At 44.2% G+C, this 19306-nt stretch overlaps 1 protein-coding gene across 2 annotated transcripts in view; it reads left to right on the top strand.

Annotated features, from left to right (window-relative positions):
- LOC144684710 (inactive serine protease PAMR1-like) overlaps positions 1 to 19306 on the top strand; it is a 127282-nt gene that overhangs the window by 56015 nt on the left and 51961 nt on the right. Inside the window, exons 4-6 of one of the 2 annotated variants that reach the window (XM_078548841.1) lie at positions 5346 to 5460; positions 6553 to 6770; positions 13898 to 14005. In XM_078548841.1, the coding sequence (XP_078404967.1) occupies positions 5346 to 5460; positions 6553 to 6770; positions 13898 to 14005 (441 nt within the window). The remainder of the gene's footprint in view (positions 1 to 5345; positions 5461 to 6552; positions 6771 to 13897; positions 14006 to 19306) is intronic. The other variant, XM_078548842.1, reaches the window with a different exon arrangement.

Here is a 19306-nt window from a genome sequence, read left to right as displayed (position 1 = left end):
ACTTAAGTTTGTACTGTCCTCTCAGCTAGGCCATTTGATGAGGGATGATAAGGGGCTGTTTTAATATTCAGATTCCATTCAGGTCCATAAACTTCTGGAACTCTGTGCTGGTAAAAGCGGTGTCGTTATCTGAAACGACAATTTCAGGTAGGCCATGTATGTTGAATCTGTGATGTAGCTTCTTGGTAGTTGCGTTTGATGTTAATGACTTGACTTTACATACATCCATCCATTTAGAATGTGCATCTACAATTAACAAGAACATGGTACCCCAGAATGGCCCTACGTAATTGATATGTAATCAAACTGAGGGTCTACCAGGCCATTCCCACAGATGCAGCGGAACCAGAACAGGCAAATTCTGATGTTGCGGACAGTGGAGTGCTTGACTTATCCTCACTGAATAAACCCATTAATGATTTATGGCCTGACACAATGTGAAATGGCGACCATGCAGGTACTGGTGGAATTTTTTCAACCCGAATACCACCCCTAAACCTTTCTTTTCTATCTGGGAATAACCCTTCTTGGCTGTGGAGCGGGTACTCAAGACATAGCCAATGGGCCTTTCAGGCTGATTTTCCATTCTGTGATAACACTGCTCCAACCCCTTAGGGAGAGGCATCACATGTTAATACCATCTATTTTGTTGGGTCATAGTGTACCAATAGACACGACAAATGCAACAATTGCTTTGCTTTCACGAAGGCTTATTCCTGTTGTGACCCCCAAGGCCATGGTGGCTCTTTTTTATTAACGAGTGTAACAGTGCCAACACAGTTGATAGGCTTGGTAAGAAGCAGCTATAGTAGTTGATCATGCCCAGGAAGGACTTGAGTTCTGTTACATTGGATGTTGATGGCGCATCTTTTATTGCCTGAACTTTATCTTCTACCAGGTGCAGTCCCATGGCATCCACCCTGTTGCCTAGATAAGTCACTTCTGGTGCCTGACATGTGTACTTTCCCTTCTTTAACCATACGCTGGCTTTCATGAACCTCCTTAGCACCTCCTCCGGGTTGGTCAAGTGTTCTGTCTCGGTTAACCCCGTAATGAGGACAGCACCTACTCGTGGGAGTCCTTGCAAAAGGATCTCCATTGTTGTCTGGAAAATAGCACATGCCAACAAGACCCCGAAGGATAGAGACCCTTGTGTGTGTTAATGGTTACATACTCTCTCGATGTGCTATGTAGTCTAGTTGCTGGTAAGCGTGGCTCATATTCACTTTTGTATGGGACTTGCCTCCAGCCAGCTTGGCATATAAGCCATCTATCCTCGGGATAGGGTACTTGTCTAAGTTGGCTGCCTAATTTACGTCCAAGTTATAGTCTCCATAGATACGTATGCTGTATTGGGCTTAACCACTGAAACTATGGGCACAACCCATTCCAAGAATTGAACAGGTTGGATAATGCCCAGCTTTTCTAACTGGCACAGCTCTGTGTCAACCTTTTCTTTCAATGTATAAGGCACAGGTCTTGCCTTAAAGAAACGAGGTGTCGCCTGTGGCTCCACATGTATCTTGGCTCGCATGCCTTTTAACTTCCCTAGTTCATCCCAAAAAACCATGTTGTATTTTCTTAGAAGTTACAGTACTCCATCTGATTCTAGGTAAAATATCTCAGAGCAGTTGAGTTTGATCTTCTGCAACCATTCTCAGCCTAAAAGACTGGGTCCTTCTCCTTTCACAATTATTACAAGCAACTAGGCTGTCTTTTGCTTGTAAGGGACTGAGATGATGCCCTTTATCTGAATGGATTCTGCCGTGTATGTTCTTAATTTAGTGGCTGTCCGCTCCAGGTTTATTGGCTGCCTTCCTTCATTAAGATACCTGATAGTATGCTCTCCCACTACTGTGGTCAAGGCACCTGTGTCCACTTCCATTTTCAGTGGCTTCCCATTAACTTGTAATGTTACAGTAATAGGTTTGGTCTTCACAGCAGTCAAATTATATAAGGAGTAAACATTAGGAGGAGCAGCTTCAGCCGTTGTTATATCCGTTACTTCTATCATGTTCGTTTGCTGTTTTGTAGACTGCTTTAACTTTGTCCAGCTTTGCCTAGCCACATGACCCTTCTTATGACAGTAATGACATTCAGTCTCTTTGAATCTACAGGCATCTGCTTCGTGGTCACCCCCACATCTTTACAACTTTTTGTCTTGAAGTCACTGCTGAAGTATTTCTGCTAGGATTTTTAATGTTTCTCACAGCGGACATTGAATTGCGCTTTAAATCTGCAGGCCTGGCTTTCGCTCTGTGGCAGGTTCCTGCCCAATATGAAGTACAACACCATTTTCCATGTGTTGCAAAGCCTGCAAGTCTCGCGCAGCAATTTCCATGGTGAGGGAGATTTCTAGGGCATGCTTAAAGCTGATGTCGACCTCGGCAAGTAAACGGCACTGTATGGCTTCGTCCTTAACTCCACAAACCAATCAGTCCTGCAGAATATCGTTTAATTTGTCCCCAAAGTCACAATGTTCTGTCAGCTGCTTAAGGTTCACTACGTAGGTCGCAATGGACTCCCCCGGGGCCCTAACTTTTGAGTTAAATTTAAAACGCCGCATTATTATGGATGGTGTCGGCTGGAAGTGTGTTTTCGCGAGGTCCACTAATTCATTATAGTTCTTGGAATTGGGCATGCTCGAGGCCATCAGCTTACGAATGAGGTTGTATGTTTTACTGCCACATATACTTAAGAGGATTACTTTCTGCTTTTCTTCCGTGATAATCTCATTTGTTAAGTAAAACCTGAGGCGCTCTACATACTAGCTCCAGTCTTCCATAGTCACATCATATGGATCAATTCTGCCAAAGAGTGGGCATGATTGGTGAGTAGCTTTTTTAAAAAAAAATTCTATGTACTCAGTAATGGGGCGAGGCGCAGAATTGGAGCTGATTTTTACCCTCGTCGCCAATTGTGATGACTTGACAGAGCAGACAGGTTTAATCAAAAAACAGCTAACTTTATTACAGAGAGATTCACAGACGCTTTCACACTTGACCAGGACTTTCGTCAGGAAGCCCCCCCCGACCACAACCCCCCCCGGATTGCCCGCGCTAAAGCTCACTGGTTGGAGCCCCTGCAGTACATCACGTGACCCCCAATTGACAGAAGGGAGGGACTATACCCCCAGTTACCACAATAACAGGGAAGAGTGAGGGTGATACCCTATTTAGCAAGGAGCCACAGGACACAATAGCTGAAGCTAGCCCAACCCCTGTGAACTGAAATTTCCCCAAGATACAGGACAGAATAGGGACGCAAAATGGTCCCAAACCAGGTGGACTGTTTTAAAAAGAAAGATGCAGGATGAGCCGGAGGTCTGGTTAGCCCACACTATTTTTCCAACTTTAAAGGGAGAACAGGGAGGGTCCCAAGTAGACAGGCAGATGGCGAGGGGGATACCTCACCTAGTTGATGAGCTGCAGGGCAGTGCAGCAGGAGCTGAGCCTCATCCTGAGGGCAGTAGTGTTCCAGAGCATGTGGAGCATTTCTTTCTTTCTCTATCTTTTTTTCTCTCTTTCTCTCTCTCTCTCTCGCTTTTCTCTCTTTTTTCTCTCTTTTTCTATCTCTCTTTTTCTTTCTCTCTCTCTCTTTCTCTCCCTTTCCCTCTCTCTCCCTTTCCCTCTCTCTCCCTTTCCCTCTCTCTCCCTTTCCCTCTCTCTTTCTCTCTCTCTCTTTCTCTCTCTTTCTCTCTCCCTCTCTCTCTCTTTCTCTCTCTCTCTCATACGGACAAGCCATAGACTGATTCGTATATTTTTAAAAACTTTTATTTGGACTCTTAACTTCTCATTTCAGATCTGTGTGTATTTTTGTTGCATTTTTATTCTTTTTCTCAGGTTTTAGTAACTAATGAGCTTATTATTTCTTTGACTCAAGAAAGCCTAGTTAAATTGGCTCCTTCTAAAAGTAAATACTTTTGGAGTGGGAAAGGGTATTCATGAGGGGGAAGGGATCCCTTTTAAATTGGCCTTGTTATGATCAACTGAGGAGGTTGAATAAAGAAGGGGAGTCAGCTCATTCCTGCTCATCTGGGAGCATAACAAAATTGGGGCCCTGTTCGGGAAGTTAACAAATTGGGGGACCTCACCTGGGGACCAGTAGTAACAAATGACACCATGTACAACAGAAATGTACTAAATTCTCTGGATTCATGATATAAAAATCTTTTAAACAGGGCTGCTTTATGGACTGAACAGTAATCTCTGTACTCCTCCAATTCAGGCCTCTTACGCATCTCCAATTTGTATGTTTCCACAATTGGTGGTCGTACCTTCAGCTGTCTAGGCCCTAAGCTTTCAAATTCCTTCCCTAAACCTCTCTGTTTCTTCCTCCTCCTTTAAGTCATTCCTTAAAACCCACCTCCTGTTCTAATATCTCTTTATATGGTTTGGTTCCAAATTTTGTTTAATAATATTCCCACGAAGCATCTTTGAACACTTTACTACAATAAAGAAGCTATATAGATGCAAATTGTTGTTACATAGGGGTAGCTTTCTTAACTGAATAGTGTGTTACACAAGGGTGTTGTATGGGGTGAACCTTTTACCATTCTTGACATGTTACAAATGTGGGACTTTATAAAGTGTTTTTTTTTACAGTCTTTTTAAATTTAAGGTGAAACAAAATTGTCTGAATGGGGAATGGAGATCATACTAATTCTGACTAAGGACAGAGCCATGTGATTTGGTTGTCATGCGGAAAGAGAGCCAGGATGAAACCTATTGAAATTCAAGTTATAGATTGCATACTTTGAGACAAAAGAGGAGCAGTTGATCTTTCTGGATACAAACTCACAGACCCAAGAGAGACATAGACACAGCTGCTGCTGTGCAGAGCAAAGAAAAAGACTCTAAGGGGAAACTGATTTTCTGTTCAAAGAGATGGAACTTGCAGAGATTCAAGAACCAAGGAGTTGCCAAATGGACCTTGCTGCTGAAAGTCCATTTAGATTACTCAGAAGACTGAGTGAAGTGACTTTCAAAGGACAGTGGGAGAGTTGCTCTGTCATAGAAGGGAGCTTGCTGAAAAAGACCAGAGCAGTTTGGTCTTTAATCTACAGGGCTATATATCTGCTGAGAGTGTGCCATAACATATAAACGGGATGTAAATTATCTTGGTTGTGTTAATTAGTTAATGGAGATATATTTCTTTGTAGTTTGGTATATTTGTTGTCTCTTAAGTAACATTTAGTCCATACTGATTTTAATTTTTGTCATAGTATAAGTCATAAAACATGAAATCTTGTCGTGCGATACATACCGTTAGTCGCTGGGAATTTCATCTCTTTTTAAAAATTATCAGTCTCTATGGGGATTGTAACAATGTTTTTCTGTTTCCAGAATGTGGGGCTGTTGTAAATGCTTCGAGAGGGCAGATTGTACTTGAGGGATACCCCAGCAACTCTCACTGTGAATGGACAGTGTCAGTGAATCCCAGTTTTGGTATTGAATTAAGGTAGGCTTAATGTTTAGTTTGTTACATGTAGCTTCGAGTTTTCCCTATTATATGGCAGTTTTGTGGTTTACTTTATAGGCAGGAAGGCTGATGTTTCTGAAAGCTGAGAGGTCTTTGGCTAAGATAAGGTTGTTAAGTGCCAATATATCTGTACCCTAGAATGATAGCACAGCTTGTGGTTCATGAATTGATCATTCAATTGCATATCAATTATAAAATATTCTGATACTATACAGTAATTTTGAATGAAAAGGAGCTGTCTAATGAAAGATCAGCTTGAGGAAACGATCAGTGTTTCGATGCCATCTCCTGTTTGAAAAGATTGTTGCCAAAGCCTAGGAAGTAGCTCCAGAAGATTTTAATACCTGCATATTTAATGCTCCAATTTAAAAATTCTTGTTTTCAAATCTATCCAAGGCCTTTGGCGCCGCCCCCCCCCCCCAACCCCCTGCAATCTTGGTAGCCTCCTGCAGTCTTGCAATCCACTGGGATACCAGCATTCTTCCAATTCTGGCCTCTTGCCCATCCCCAACATTGTTATTGTGCCTACAGCTATCTTGGCCCTAAGTTCTGGAATTCCTTCCCCAAACCTCTGTTCCTACCCTTCCCTCTCCTCCTTTTAAGACCATCTGTCAAACTTTCCTCTTTGACCAAGCTTTGGTCTCCCCCAATATTTCCTTATGTGGCTCGATGCCAAATTTTGTTTTGATAACACTCCTCCGAGGCACCTAACCAATTGTTTTACCAATTTAAAGATGCCAAAGAAATGTAAGTTGTTGCTGTTGTATTAGTGAACCTGCTAAGCAAACGCAGAGTCACTGACAGCACTGCAACACTTGACTAGTAAGCTCTTCACTGGTTTATAAGCTTGAGTTCAGTGCATGCATTAAAAGGATCCCACTTCCGGCTGGGAAATGGCACCAAGGGGCCCCAAGACATCAGAGGAGTGGCACCGAGTGATACATGAGGAGCTTCTATTGTCTGATTGAGGAGTAATACACATAGGCCCCTCCTTTTGTCATCTGGCTGGGAAGTGGTATGTGTGTTTCTGCCTGTAGTTGTTGCTCAGGGTATGATCTTGCTCTGTTTCAGATTCTCCATGCTGAGTCTGGAGTTTGATTACATGTGTCAATATGATTATGTGGAAGTCCGTGATGGTGATAACATTGACTCCAGGGTTGTTGGAAAGTTCTGTGGAAACGAACGGCCTCCCCCAATCCGGACCACTGGGAACTCATTACATGTTTTATTTGTATCTGATGGGTATAAAAGCTTTGATGGATTTTTTGCCACGTTTGTGGAAGTTGATGGTATGTAACCTTTCAAATTTCATATCAAATTGTGGCTCACTTTTGTTTCTTGCTTAATTATTTGTTCACCTAGGTTCATTCCCTGATCTTTCAGATTCAGGCTTTCTTTTTTTATCCCAATGTTCATTAATTGCCCCTTTCTTCCTCATTTGCCAGTTTATTTTTCACGTACCCCTCTTTTACTCATGCCCCTTTCTTTCTCACTGGCCTTTTTCTTCTTGCCCCTCTCCTCCTAACTTGCCCCTCTCCTCACTTGCTCCTTTCCATCTCTCTTGGGCCTCTCCACCTACTCGCTCCTCTCCTCGCTTGGCATGGTCTCTCTTTTCTTTTGCCCAGTTCCTGAAGCCAGGCTGGATAACCACCACAGGTGAAGCTTGCTGCTGCTGCCTCCAATCCTTCCCACTGTTCGCTTGCTGATTTTAAAGCTTCTGGCTGCCTTGCAGGCAGGAGGATTCGTTGCAGAAGCCCAAGTGTTTCCTGTTATTCAAAATAGTACATGTGGCAGTTGGGCCCCCTCCTATGCTGCTCTTGTGCAATGTGTCACCAATTAGCACAAGACTGAGTCAATGGTCCTGATTTTAACCCTGTCCTCTCCTTCACCTTGAGCCCATGGATGAGTTAAAGTTTTAAAACCCCACATCCCAGCTCCAATCTCCTGCTTATACTTTTACACTCTCAAATCAGGCCATCAATAGGCTCCCACAAGTGGCAGGAGGGGACCTAATTCGCATTTCAAAGTTGTGGCTAGATCACATCAATTAATTGAACATTGAAGAAATCTGAAATAAAAACAGAAAACACTGGAAAAACTCAGCAGGTCTGGCCGCATCTGTGGAGAGAGAGAAACAGAGTTAACATTTCGAGTCTGTATCACTCTTCTTCAGAAATTTGAAGTCTGCTCTGTCAGTAACGGGTGGTGCTGACTGGTGAAGGTAAGTACTAAACACCCGCTCCATTTGCTCCTTATGGGTTAGGAGGAGTAGGAGTGCCCCAACGCAGAGGGTGCTCAAGGAGCCCTTTGACCTCCTTAGCCCCAGCATTCCCCTAGTCTCAGTGAAACCCCCGATTGCTTACAAAACTCTCCTTCCACCGAGTGTTGATACCATTTCCACAGATCCTCAGCTGTGGCTTCCTACTGCTACATTTCTAACTTTCTGACTTGGCAATCATTCTCAAGATTTTTGGGATAGAGTCAGCAGAGAAATATTTAAATGAGTCTGTCCCCTGCTAATGGACTCCGCAATACCCTTTCTGCCATTCCATTCATATTGAGGCTGGCAAATATTGCTAAGTCTGCTGAGTCCCGAAGTCATTAGCTGTGGCATGTGCCCCTATTACCAGGAAGCTGAGGTGAAAGAGGCTGGTAAAGGCAGCCTGCCCGAGACAGTTGTGCTGATTGAGGTGAGAGGTTGTCTTGAAATGACTGAGGCTCTGATAAAGCTTCCTCCTTGTGGCAAATAGTGAGAGGGAGCATGGCTCAACAGCACCACTTACAGTTGCATGTTGATACTGCACCTATTTTTATTTCAGCAATCCCAGATTTGCACTAAGTGCGGTAGTGAGCGGAAAAAAAGTTGTTTTATCTGCTGGCTGCAATAGCGGGTTTTCACGCTGTATTATAACAACCCTGCCTCATTGTTCATGCATTCCCGGGAAACACGCCTTTTCGCTGGCAGGCGGCCTCTGATTCACCCACCTTGCCACTTCCTCATGCTGGGCACCATATTTAAAGTGCAGCCACGTGCACACACCCCTCAGTGCTTCCAGCCCAGGACTGCAGCACAGAAGACATGGCTCAGGAAGGCAAGAAGACAGCAGCCCCCTGATTCAGTGACATGTCCCTGGAAGGTATTCTGGACATCGTTGGAGCCTGCCGCAATGTCCTCTATCCCCGCTCTGGCCTCAGGAGGCCCATCAGTGTCACCACTCCAGCTTGGGAGGCGGTGGCAGTGGTGGTCAGTGCCAATGCTGCGTAGAAGAGGTTGGCCATCCAGTGCAGAAAGAGGATGAATGTTCTCATCCGTGCCACCGTGGAAATGCAACCATCTCATCATTCAACTCACACACTTGCAAGCCCATCATACATTCCCTGGCATCTCACTCACTGCCAGCCCAAGGGACATCACCACTCACCCTCTCACATACACCCTCACATCTCCATCTGGCCTCATCTCCTCTGGAGACTAGACTGCCTCCTCATCCTCTTGAGGCCAGTTGCACATATCAACATGTGTCCTCACACACACACACACGCACACACACACACACCCGAGCATACCACCCCTTCCCCAGTAATGCCCTAGCCCTGAAGCTTCTTCCCTTGCCGGAGCCCACTTGGCCCCTTCCCCAAGCAAGCCCTAGCCCTGCAGCCACTGAAAAGCCACCCCCGCCTTACGGCTGGTTTCTTAAGTAGAGACCTGCCGGTGAGCCCCCCTAAAAGTGAAATGGTGCCTACTGTGAAGCCTGGCGCTGATGACCGCAAGTGCTGCCCAAAGCAAGGTAGACAACCGAGCTTCAAAGACCTGAGTGAAGTGCAGCTCACCAGGTGCCCGTCGCTTGTATTCGGTTGTGAAACACGTGGGCATGCAATCGTGCCAATATGCCCGGATGATGCAGTGTGGATAAATCATCTGTGCCACATTTGTACTTATACTTTTTTAACATTACTTTTCCTACCGCTATGTCTAGGTGCAATCCCTGCACCAGCTGAGGTAGAAACAATCTCTTCAGTGTGATGTCCCTTTGCCTTGGGTGACCATGGCGGGCATCCTCTGGTGACATGGGGCCTTGTGGGCTCCAGCCCTCTGGGTGTCCCCTGCACTGCTGCAGGAGCATACCCCTCGGCCTTGCCTTCTGGAGCTGTTGAGATCAGTGGTGGAGGGGATGTGGAGATGCCCACATCCTTGAAGACATCTTGAGAGGAAGGCCCCAGGACAGGTGGCATGTGCCCCTCCTCCATCTGGATGCACAAAGGCACCTTCCTGTCTCTTAGAGTGGAAAGGCCTTCTGGAGGGAGGTCAAGTAGCCTCGCCACCACTGCCCCCACTCCCTAGCCACTGTTGAACTGAGCCCATGGCTGCAGCGATAGAATGCAGGTCAAAACGCATATGGATTGAATGCTCGACCTGGCTGTCCTTGGCAGTCGGCATCATCTCCATGGATGAAGCCTGCAACATGGCAAAACTCACAGCTAGCATGATTTCCTCCGTACCCCATGCAAAACTGCGCATAATCCCTGGCGTCTCCAATGTATTTTTCTCTGCTGCATGTCCAGCAGACTTCTTATGGCCAAGACCAGAGGCCCGACATCAGCGTGGAGTTCAGCAGGGGCTGATCCTCAGCACTCTCCATTCATCTGGGGACCTAGCTGTCATGTCCTCCGTCGCTAGACTGTGCTCCTGAATCTACATGTAAACCTCTGCAGACCGTATGGGTGTAACTGTGATGGCGGAGGTTGATGATGAAGCAGATGACGGTGTATCCTTGGGGCACTGGTTTGTTCATCCCCAGAGGTCTTTGGGCTCCTCCCATGGTTGTGGCCTGGTCCTTGGATGGTGATGACCTGTGGCAGTGAACAAACGGAATCACGTTAAGAATCGTCATAGTTTGAGTGCTTCACATCTCATCACATCCGTCTTGTGTGCCCAATTACGAACAGCAGAATGGTTGCCTCGTCCTCCTTACTCCTGGCTGGTCCAGCCTTGCTGTCTGCAATGGATCACGCTCTCCTCCCGCATCACCTCCCCACAAGCGATTCCCATCGCCTCTTCTTCATCGGCTATCGGAGTCTCAGATCAGGAACGCCCCCTTTCCCTGCTGTTGTGGGTCTGCTTGTCCTGCATAACAAAGTGCAAGGTTAATGACATGTCAAATGACACCTAACCCTCTTGTCTGCATGCATCCCCATCACAAACACTGGCCTGTCAGTGCCACGTTGCAACCAAGCACACACACAAGGCAAACTTTGGCCTCAGTTGCCATGTGGCACTAAGGCTGATCATGCATTCATTCTTCTGGCATAGTTGCCCATTCACACACATACGTCATTGCTGACCACACAAGAAACTCCTACTGAAGATGCGATACTGGCACCTATCCTGGCAGATCAGAGCTGGTCATTGATCTATTTCTTGCACTGGGCCCGGGTTCGTGCGTGGACCCTATGGTTGCTTTTTGGTCAGGCAGGAGGGTCTTCTGATGCCATTTGCTGGAAAGACCTCCTGCCTTTTGCTGATGGCCTGGAAGAGAATCTGCAGGGATGCATTGCTAAATCGTGGAGCTGATCTGCTTAACCAGCCAGACAGGAAGGATTTGAAGGGATCTTTGCTTGAAACTGAGAAGATCTCGTTCACTGCAGCATCTGGGCAGTGATGTACATTCTCTTTGTTTGAACAGCAGGCTCTTTAATAGCCTACCTGTAGCTGCAGCATTGTCAGCTAATGGCAGGTTTCTCCAAAGAAAAGCTTTCCCTGCCATTGGATCACATGTGTTTCCTATGCATACCGCAGAGACTTTAGATTTTAATTGTAATCACATGAGAAATGGTAAAAAGAGAGAGCAGAAGTGGTGCACACTTCCAGTTATGCAGTTGGGAACGGCACACTGTTGACAAAATCCCCCCGAGGTGTGGACAATGTAGACCATGGACCATTAGAAACATTGGAACAGGGGTAGCTATTCAAGCTTGTTCTGCCATTCATTGAGATCACAGATGATCTGTGGTCCAATACCACATACTGACGTTTGCCCCATATTCCGTTTAAAACCTATGGTTAACACAAAACTTAACAATCTCAGGACCAGTAGCTCATGTTTCAGACAACATTTCACATATAGAAACATAGAAAATTTATGTCACAGAAGGATACCATTCAGCCTATCGTGCCTGTGACAGCTCTTTTTTTGGCTATTTAGTCTAATCTCACTTTCCACCTTTTGACCCATAATCCTTCAAGTGCACATCCAAGTATTTTTTAAATGCAATGCGGACTTCTGCATCCACCACACTCCCAAGTGAAAAAAAATCTCTTCAACTCCCCTCTAATCACTGCCTGTAATTTTCCTTATAAGCAACCATCTTGTTAATAACCCTAAGTAACTTGCTTATGTCTACATGATCTAACACCTTCCAAGTTTTAAGGGATGAGAAAAGGAAGGACAGGACTTACATTTATAAAGTGCCTTTTTTAAGGAAGCTTGGAGAACCACATTGAAGCATTTGAGATTCTAATTAATCTAACCTCATCAGCATATCCTTCTATTTCTTTTTACTCATCAGTTTATCTAGCTTCCACCATACTATTCACCTCTGGTACTCTAGTGGTATTACATTCCACATTCTCACCACTCTCTACGTAAAGTTTCTCCTGTATTTCTGATTGGATTTATCAGTGACTATCCAATATGTATGGCCCTTGTTAATCCTTACTATTTGACCCCTAACTCCATAGGTTCTGACCTTAGTCATGATTTTACTATGCGGTTTCTCAAAGGCCTTTTGGGAATTCAAATATATTCGGCTGGATTTTCATGGAGTCAGGGAGACTCCATGGAGGTGTAAAAATGGTGCTAGGACCCCATTCCAGGATACCTGACCTTGGTGCCCCCAATTTTCACCAGTGCTGGTTAAGGGTACGGGCTGGTTCAGGTCGCAAACCTGTACCATGCACTTCAAACCTGGCTGGCTCTATTGCAGGGATAGGCATGTCCTAGTTGTCTGCAATTTTCATGGAGTTGGGTCAGCTTTTAAGGGACTCATGGTACATGGTGTTTCAGTGATGTCATGAACCATAGTCTGGATGAGGGAACCCTTGAAAGGTAATTCAAAAGGTTTGCACATGCCAAGCTATGTGCCTCCACCACCACACATTCACACACACACACACACCCCCCCCCCCCCCCCCCCCCCCCCACCCCAATGGCCCCTCAAACCCTCCATGTCAAGTCATGGGCACTTCTATACCCATTTATCCACTATATACTCTGTATAAAACCAATAACACTTTGATGACAATAGGATGTATTAAGGTGTTATAAAAGCTTTTTAAAAAAGTCACTAATTCATAGCTTTCCACCTCATTGAAAAAAAACTCCTTTCATTACGGGCCAATAAAAGTGTCAATCACCCACACCCTTTAAAGTATCAATAGCAGAAATTGCAAACACTTGAAACCTCTTCATCTTGTATGTAAATAAACATTGTGAAATATACAGAATGGATCAGAGAGCCAGAGCTGTCAGTAAAGCAATGTTTTCCCTGGGGCTCAGGATGCCTGGGCTCTCAACCAAGAATGCATAATGATGCTTGGCTGAGAACCCAGGTACCATTAGAGTTTTGAAGTAGCTGCACCTCAGGGAAAAATGTTTTTTGATTGACAGCTCTGGCTCTCTGATCTATTCTGTCAATTGCACAATGTTTATTTAAACATGTTAAAGAGCATCCAATTGCTTGCCATTTCTGTTAATGATATTTTAAAGGTTCTGAATGATTGACACAAAAAGCCTGCAATGAAAGGAGGTTTTTTTCAAGCAAGTGAAAAGTTATGAATGTATGACTTTTTTAAAGGCATTTTAAAGCTAGTCCAGTGACATTACCACAATGCCACCCCCTCTCCCATTCCTGGGATGAAGGGCTTATCATATGAAGAAAGTTTGAACAGGTTGGGCCTATTCCCATTGGAGCTTAGAAGAATGAGAGGTGATCTTATTGAAACATATAAGATTCTGAGGGGACTTGAAAAGATGGATTCTGGGAGGATGTTTCCTCTTGTGGGGGAGACTAGAACTAGTGGACTCAATCTAAAAATATGAGGTCTCCCTATAAAGACAGAGATGAGGCAAGAGGTCGTTAGTCTGTGAAATTCCCTTCCTCAGGAAGCAGTGGAGACTTGGTCATTGAACTTATTCAAGGCTGAGTTCGATAGATTTTCGATTAACAAGAGAATGGGAATGCAGACAGGAAAGTAGAGTTGAGGCAACAATCAGATCAGCCATGATCTTATTGCAAGGCGGAGCAGGTTTGAAGGGCCAAATGGTCTACTCCTGCTCCTATGTAGAGCAACTGAGCTACAAATCTGAGTGTAATGGAAACTGAAACCTGTGCCTATTGTTCTCTCGTTACTCTTTAGGATGCTCCTCCTCTCCTTGTTTACACGATGGAATGTGTCTCCAGCTCGGACCAGTTAACTATAAGTGTGCCTGTCTTGCTGGATATACAGGCAAATGGTGTGAAAACAGTGAGTATTAATCTTGGTGCAATGTTTAATGTTTAGGTGTATGTTGTCCAGAGTATTCATAACTTCACTGTAGGTTGAATCTTGCTGAATTTGTGAAAATATTGAAAGTCTACATGACCTTAAACATACTCATTCCAAATGAAATTTTAAGCCTTTTAGTTGGGTTTATTGCATAATCCCCATCTCTTTCTACTGACCTGAATTCAGTCTAATATAGGGGCTAGTAAAATACCTGCTCCATATCTTTTTGATCTTGATTCAGCCCCTGGGGTTGTCCAACAGTTGATCTTTCACCCAGCTACTCATTGGTGTGTAATTTTATTTATTTACTCACTTCTGAACTGGAGCACTGGAACTGCAGCTGAGTGGGAGGCAGACTTGGGCAAAGGAGGGCTAAAGCTGTGAGAAATGGTGAACGTTAAGGTAGGGAGGGTTTCACAGCAGACAAGTATTAGAAAATAGGAGTGGAATTTAATGCCCTCGCCAAGGTGAATTTAGAGGGGTCGGTTTGCATGAGAGGGCCCCACCATCTCCCTGCTTCTGCCCGATTTAAGCCTGAGGCCTTCCTGTTCCATAACCAAGTGAGAACCTTAAGTGGGCAATTAATGCCTGCTGAAGAGCATCATGATGCCAGCGGTGGCTAAGGGTCTTGCCACGTGGTAAGCCCGAAAAGCAAACCTGCCAGGGTTGCTTGTGGGCTTCCAGGGCCGGGGACCCTCGTTGACAGGTATTGAGTGCCTGATCCAGGACCCAGCATTGGGAAAGGGTTGGCCCGCTGACAGCCATCCCCCTGTCCTTGCTACTGACCACCCCCCCCTCCTTTCAACACTCCCCTGTGACTCCAGTTGCCACCCACCCCCACTTTCACTCTGCTGAGGCCTGGGCCCCTTGGTGATTCTGGGCCTCAGGTGGGTACATTACTGGCTGCTGCCACTACCTTCCCAGTGATGCTGCCGAGCAATGTACAGCTGCTGCCCTTTAGTTGGCCAGTAGCTTTCGGGGGGCAAGATTTCTGCCTCCTGGGTCGTTGATCCATCACTGCCCGGTTAAGTGCTTGATTGGTACTTGATTCAGCAGCCCTTCCCTAAATTAGAAGCCACAGGGCTCTCACCAGCTCTCCAGCCGGCAGGCAAGACCCCCTTTGCTTATGTTAAATTCCAGCCAATGAAGCAGACCCAGCTCTGTCCACTTAACATGGAAAATAATGGGTAAACCAGCTAGACACCATTGACCATGAGCAGAAAGCATAATCCCCAGGATGAGTCCATTTTTATATTGATCAGAGGATAGAAAATTTTGGGATTTGGGGTATAAAAGTTTGTATAATTTTTGTTTAACATTAATTTTTTTCTAGACAAGCTATCACTAGAATGTCACTCTAAACATTATATAGCTGCTGCACCTGCATTTAAGCAACTTTCTAAGTCTGAATTTTTCTATAAAAGATGCATTGCTGTGGAGATATAATGAATAAAGGAACAGCCTAAACCCAGTTATTTGGAAACTTCATTCCAAAATGGCCCAATGATAATATTGGAGAGATGTGGATAAAATTTTGTTTGAGAGGGGGTAATGGGTTATGGAAGTGACCAAAATTTAAGTGATACTGGGGGGATATTTCTACTCTGTGCTATGTTTAATGAAATTGTAACTCTGTGGCCGGAATTTTCCAGCCCCTCATGCCGGTGGGATCTTCCGGTATCGCCGATGTGAATGGAGATTTCAATGGCTCACCTGCCGCAGGAGGGGGGTTTGGAAAATTCCAGCCTGTGAGACAATAAATAAGCTTTTGTCTGCTTTGTTTTGATGTCTGTTTAAAACACATCCATGGTGGTTAGGGGGTTTAATTACCAGGTAAAGTCTTAATCCTACGCCAAGCTGATCCTGATGCACTGCTGTGAACTTTATTTTCAATGTCTCCCAGATGACAAGCTTGAAAGGTAGTTTTATGTACTACCTACAAATACATCATTTTTGTGATTGATTCCGTTTAAATTTGATTGACTTTTTGTTGTTTTGTTTTTGAGGTTGAGAGATCAGATATTCAAAATATAGGAGGCCCTTACCACTGTTTCTTGGGATATTAAAAAAGGTCCCTTCTATTCAATAGGAGTATTTGGCAGATGAGAATCTAATCAGTAAGAACGGTTTAGAAATCTCAGAAAAACAGTAGGGCGGCAGTTTGAAAACAATTGACAGATTAGTATTCAAAAAAAAAGGAGAAATACTGTACAGATAAAGGTTGCCTACAAGGCTTAGTTTAGCTCTTAGCATCTACTTGAAATTAGCTGAAGAATTTCTATTGTGTACTTGTAATTGTATACTGCTAGATTATTCGCTTGCTCATTGTTTCCATATAAATTCATTTCATAGGTTTTCATATGTGTGCTCATTTCAGGACATGAGTACCCATGCTGTTTTTTTGTCTAAACCCTGTATAAACTTTTGGCCTGGACAGAGGATACCTGAGCTAATCAGCCAGAGTCTCTCACTTGCTGTAGATTCTTGGCTTTCTAAGATAAAAATAAAAATACCTGGAAAAGCTCAGCAGGTCTGACAGCACCTGCGGAGAGGAACACAGTTAACGTTTCGAGTCCGAATGACTCTTCAACAGAACTAAGGAACAATAGAAAAGAGGTGAAATATAAGCTGGTTTAAGGGGTGGGGGGAGAAGTAGAGCTCAATAGAGGGCCAGTGATAGGTGGAGATAGCCAAAATATGTCATAGACAAAAGGACAAAGAGGTGTTGAAGGTGGTGATATTATCTAAGGAATGTGCTAACATTATGGGTAGAAAGCAGGATGAGCAAGGTACAGATAGCCCTAGTGGGGGTGGAGGTGCTGCTTTCTACCCTTAATGTCACCTATTAGCATATTCCTTAGATAATATCACCACCTTCAACACCTCTTTGCCCTTTTGTCTATGACATCTTTTAGCTATCTCCACCTATCACTGGCCCTCTATCCAGCTCTACTTGTCCCACCCCCCCCTAAACCAGCTTATATTTCACCTCTTTTCTATTTTTCCTTAGTTCTGTTGAAGAGTCATACAGACTCGAAACGTTAACTGTGTTCCACTCCACAGATGATGTCAGCCCTGCTGAGTTTTTCCAGGTATTTTTATTTTTGTTTTGGATTTCCAGCATCCGCAGTTTTTTGCTTTTATCTTGGCTTTCTAAGGGTTGGCTTTAATTCTCTTGCACCTTCACAGTACATGGTGCCGTAAGTCCCTGGAAGCCACTGGAAGTTCACTTTCTGCTGGCTGACCTGACAAGAGGCTGTGTACAACTCAGAGACCAGAAAGATAAGACAAACTAATGGTATTGATATAATAGGGGATAAACTCCACTGTGCACAATGTATAAAGCAATGCTCAACTTGTTCTTTATAAACAGGTTCATGAGGTGGAATTTTGCAGCCCCGTTGCGGCGGGAGTGCAGTTGTAAAATGCATCGAGGCATTCAAAAGTCCATTGTCTTCAGCCGCACCGTAAAATTCTGCCCATGATCTTGTTGTGGTTCCTACATAATAGGTCTCTTTTCCCTGCCGGCCATCCCACTGTTACTATTTGTTGCAATAAACTTTCACTTTTACCAATTGAGCTTCCAATTGTTATGATAAATGTGTTCTCAGAATGGTTTGGGCAGAAACAAGCACACAGTAATCTATATTAGAATTGGTATGTTTCCAGTTGTCTGCAGCACAGGATTACGTAGAATCAACAGCACAGAACAAGCTATTCAGCCCAATTAGTCTGTGCCGTTGTATATACTCCATATGGGTCTCCTCCCATTCTGTCTGCATCATCTCCAACTTTCAGGATATCTTTCTATTCCACATCTCTCACATACTCAACTAGTTTCCTTTTGCAAGCATTTAAACTATTTGCCTCAGTCACATTCTGTGTGTTCCACATCCTAACTAATCTCTGAGTGAAGAAACGTCTCCTTATTCCCCTACTAAATGCATTAGTAAATTGCTTATATTTATGGTCTCTAGTTTTGAATTCTCCTGCAAGCAGAGTCATTCTCTCCAGATCTAAACTGTCCAATCAATTCACAATTTAAAAACATCTATCAGATTACCTCCCAGTCTTCTATTTTCTAAAGAAAAACATACCAACATATTTCCTGATAGCTGTAACCTCTAAGTTCTGGTACCATCCTTGTAAATTATTCTTGCACGCTCTCCAGTGGTTCTCGTTCTCCAATGGTTCTATGTCCTTTTTATAGTTTGAAGACCAGAACTATGCACCATTCTAATGATAATCTGATCAGTGTTATGTACAAGTTTAACACAACTTCATTACTTTTGAATTCTATACCTCTAGAAATATCTCCCAGCAATAAAAACATAAATGCTGTAAGTACTGAGCAGGTCAGGCAGCATATGTTAGCATGGAGAGTAGGAGGGGCTATGGGGTGAGTGGAAGGACATAAGTTAGCATAGAGGATTGAGGGTTATGGGTGTTGGGTAGAGGTGCATAGGTTGGCATGGAGGGTTTGAGGGGTCATGAGGGCAGCATGGGTTGGCGCGGATAGTGCATGGGAATCTGTCGGGGGAGGGGTGAGGGTTGGAAGGCTTTTTTTTTGTTTTAATGCTTTTTTAAAAAATCTTTGACAAACTGCTGGTGCACCAAGGGAGGCCTTCCACCCAATCTGCCTCCACAGCCATTCTGGGGTTGCCCAGCCCAACTCCCAGAGAACCCCACCATCCCAGAATGGAAATCCAATTACCAGGTACTTTCTCCTGGGCTGGGCTTGAGGAGCTAGGAAATGTCCCGACTCTGCACTCCCGACCCGGGAGCAAAAATTCAGGCCAGAGTTAACAGTTCAGGTCAGAATGTCCTTTCACCAGGATGAAATGAAAGGTCATCCCAACTTGAAACATTAACTCTGTTTCTCTCATAGATGCTGCCTGACCAGCTGACCATTTCCAGCAGTTTCTGTTTCTATTTCAGGTTTCCAGCATGGACAGCGTTTTGTTTTTATAATAACTTCCAGCACTTTGTTAGCATTTTTTAATTGATCTGTGATACTGCTTTTAATGATTTATTCACCTGTGTCCCTAGATCTCTTTGCTCCTCTACCCCATTCATTTTTTTTTAGGCTGTAGGTGATGTTTCAATGTTTTCAATCGAAGTGTACCACTTCACATTTGTCACTTAACTGTCCAATCTGCAAGCTTTGTAATGTCTTCTTATAGTGTGTTTCGTTCTTCCTCAGTTTGGTACCATCTGCAAATTTTGACTTGCGTTATCTGCTCCTAAGTCCAAATCATTAATGTAATTTATGAATCACAG

Source organism: Cetorhinus maximus, chromosome 9 (assembly GCF_964194155.1).
Source record: "Cetorhinus maximus chromosome 9, sCetMax3.hap1.1, whole genome shotgun sequence".
Classification (NCBI taxonomy): Eukaryota; Metazoa; Chordata; class Chondrichthyes; order Lamniformes; family Cetorhinidae; genus Cetorhinus; species Cetorhinus maximus.
Note: the sequence above shows the minus strand (reverse complement) of the source record. Positions and strands in the feature narration are given on the sequence as shown.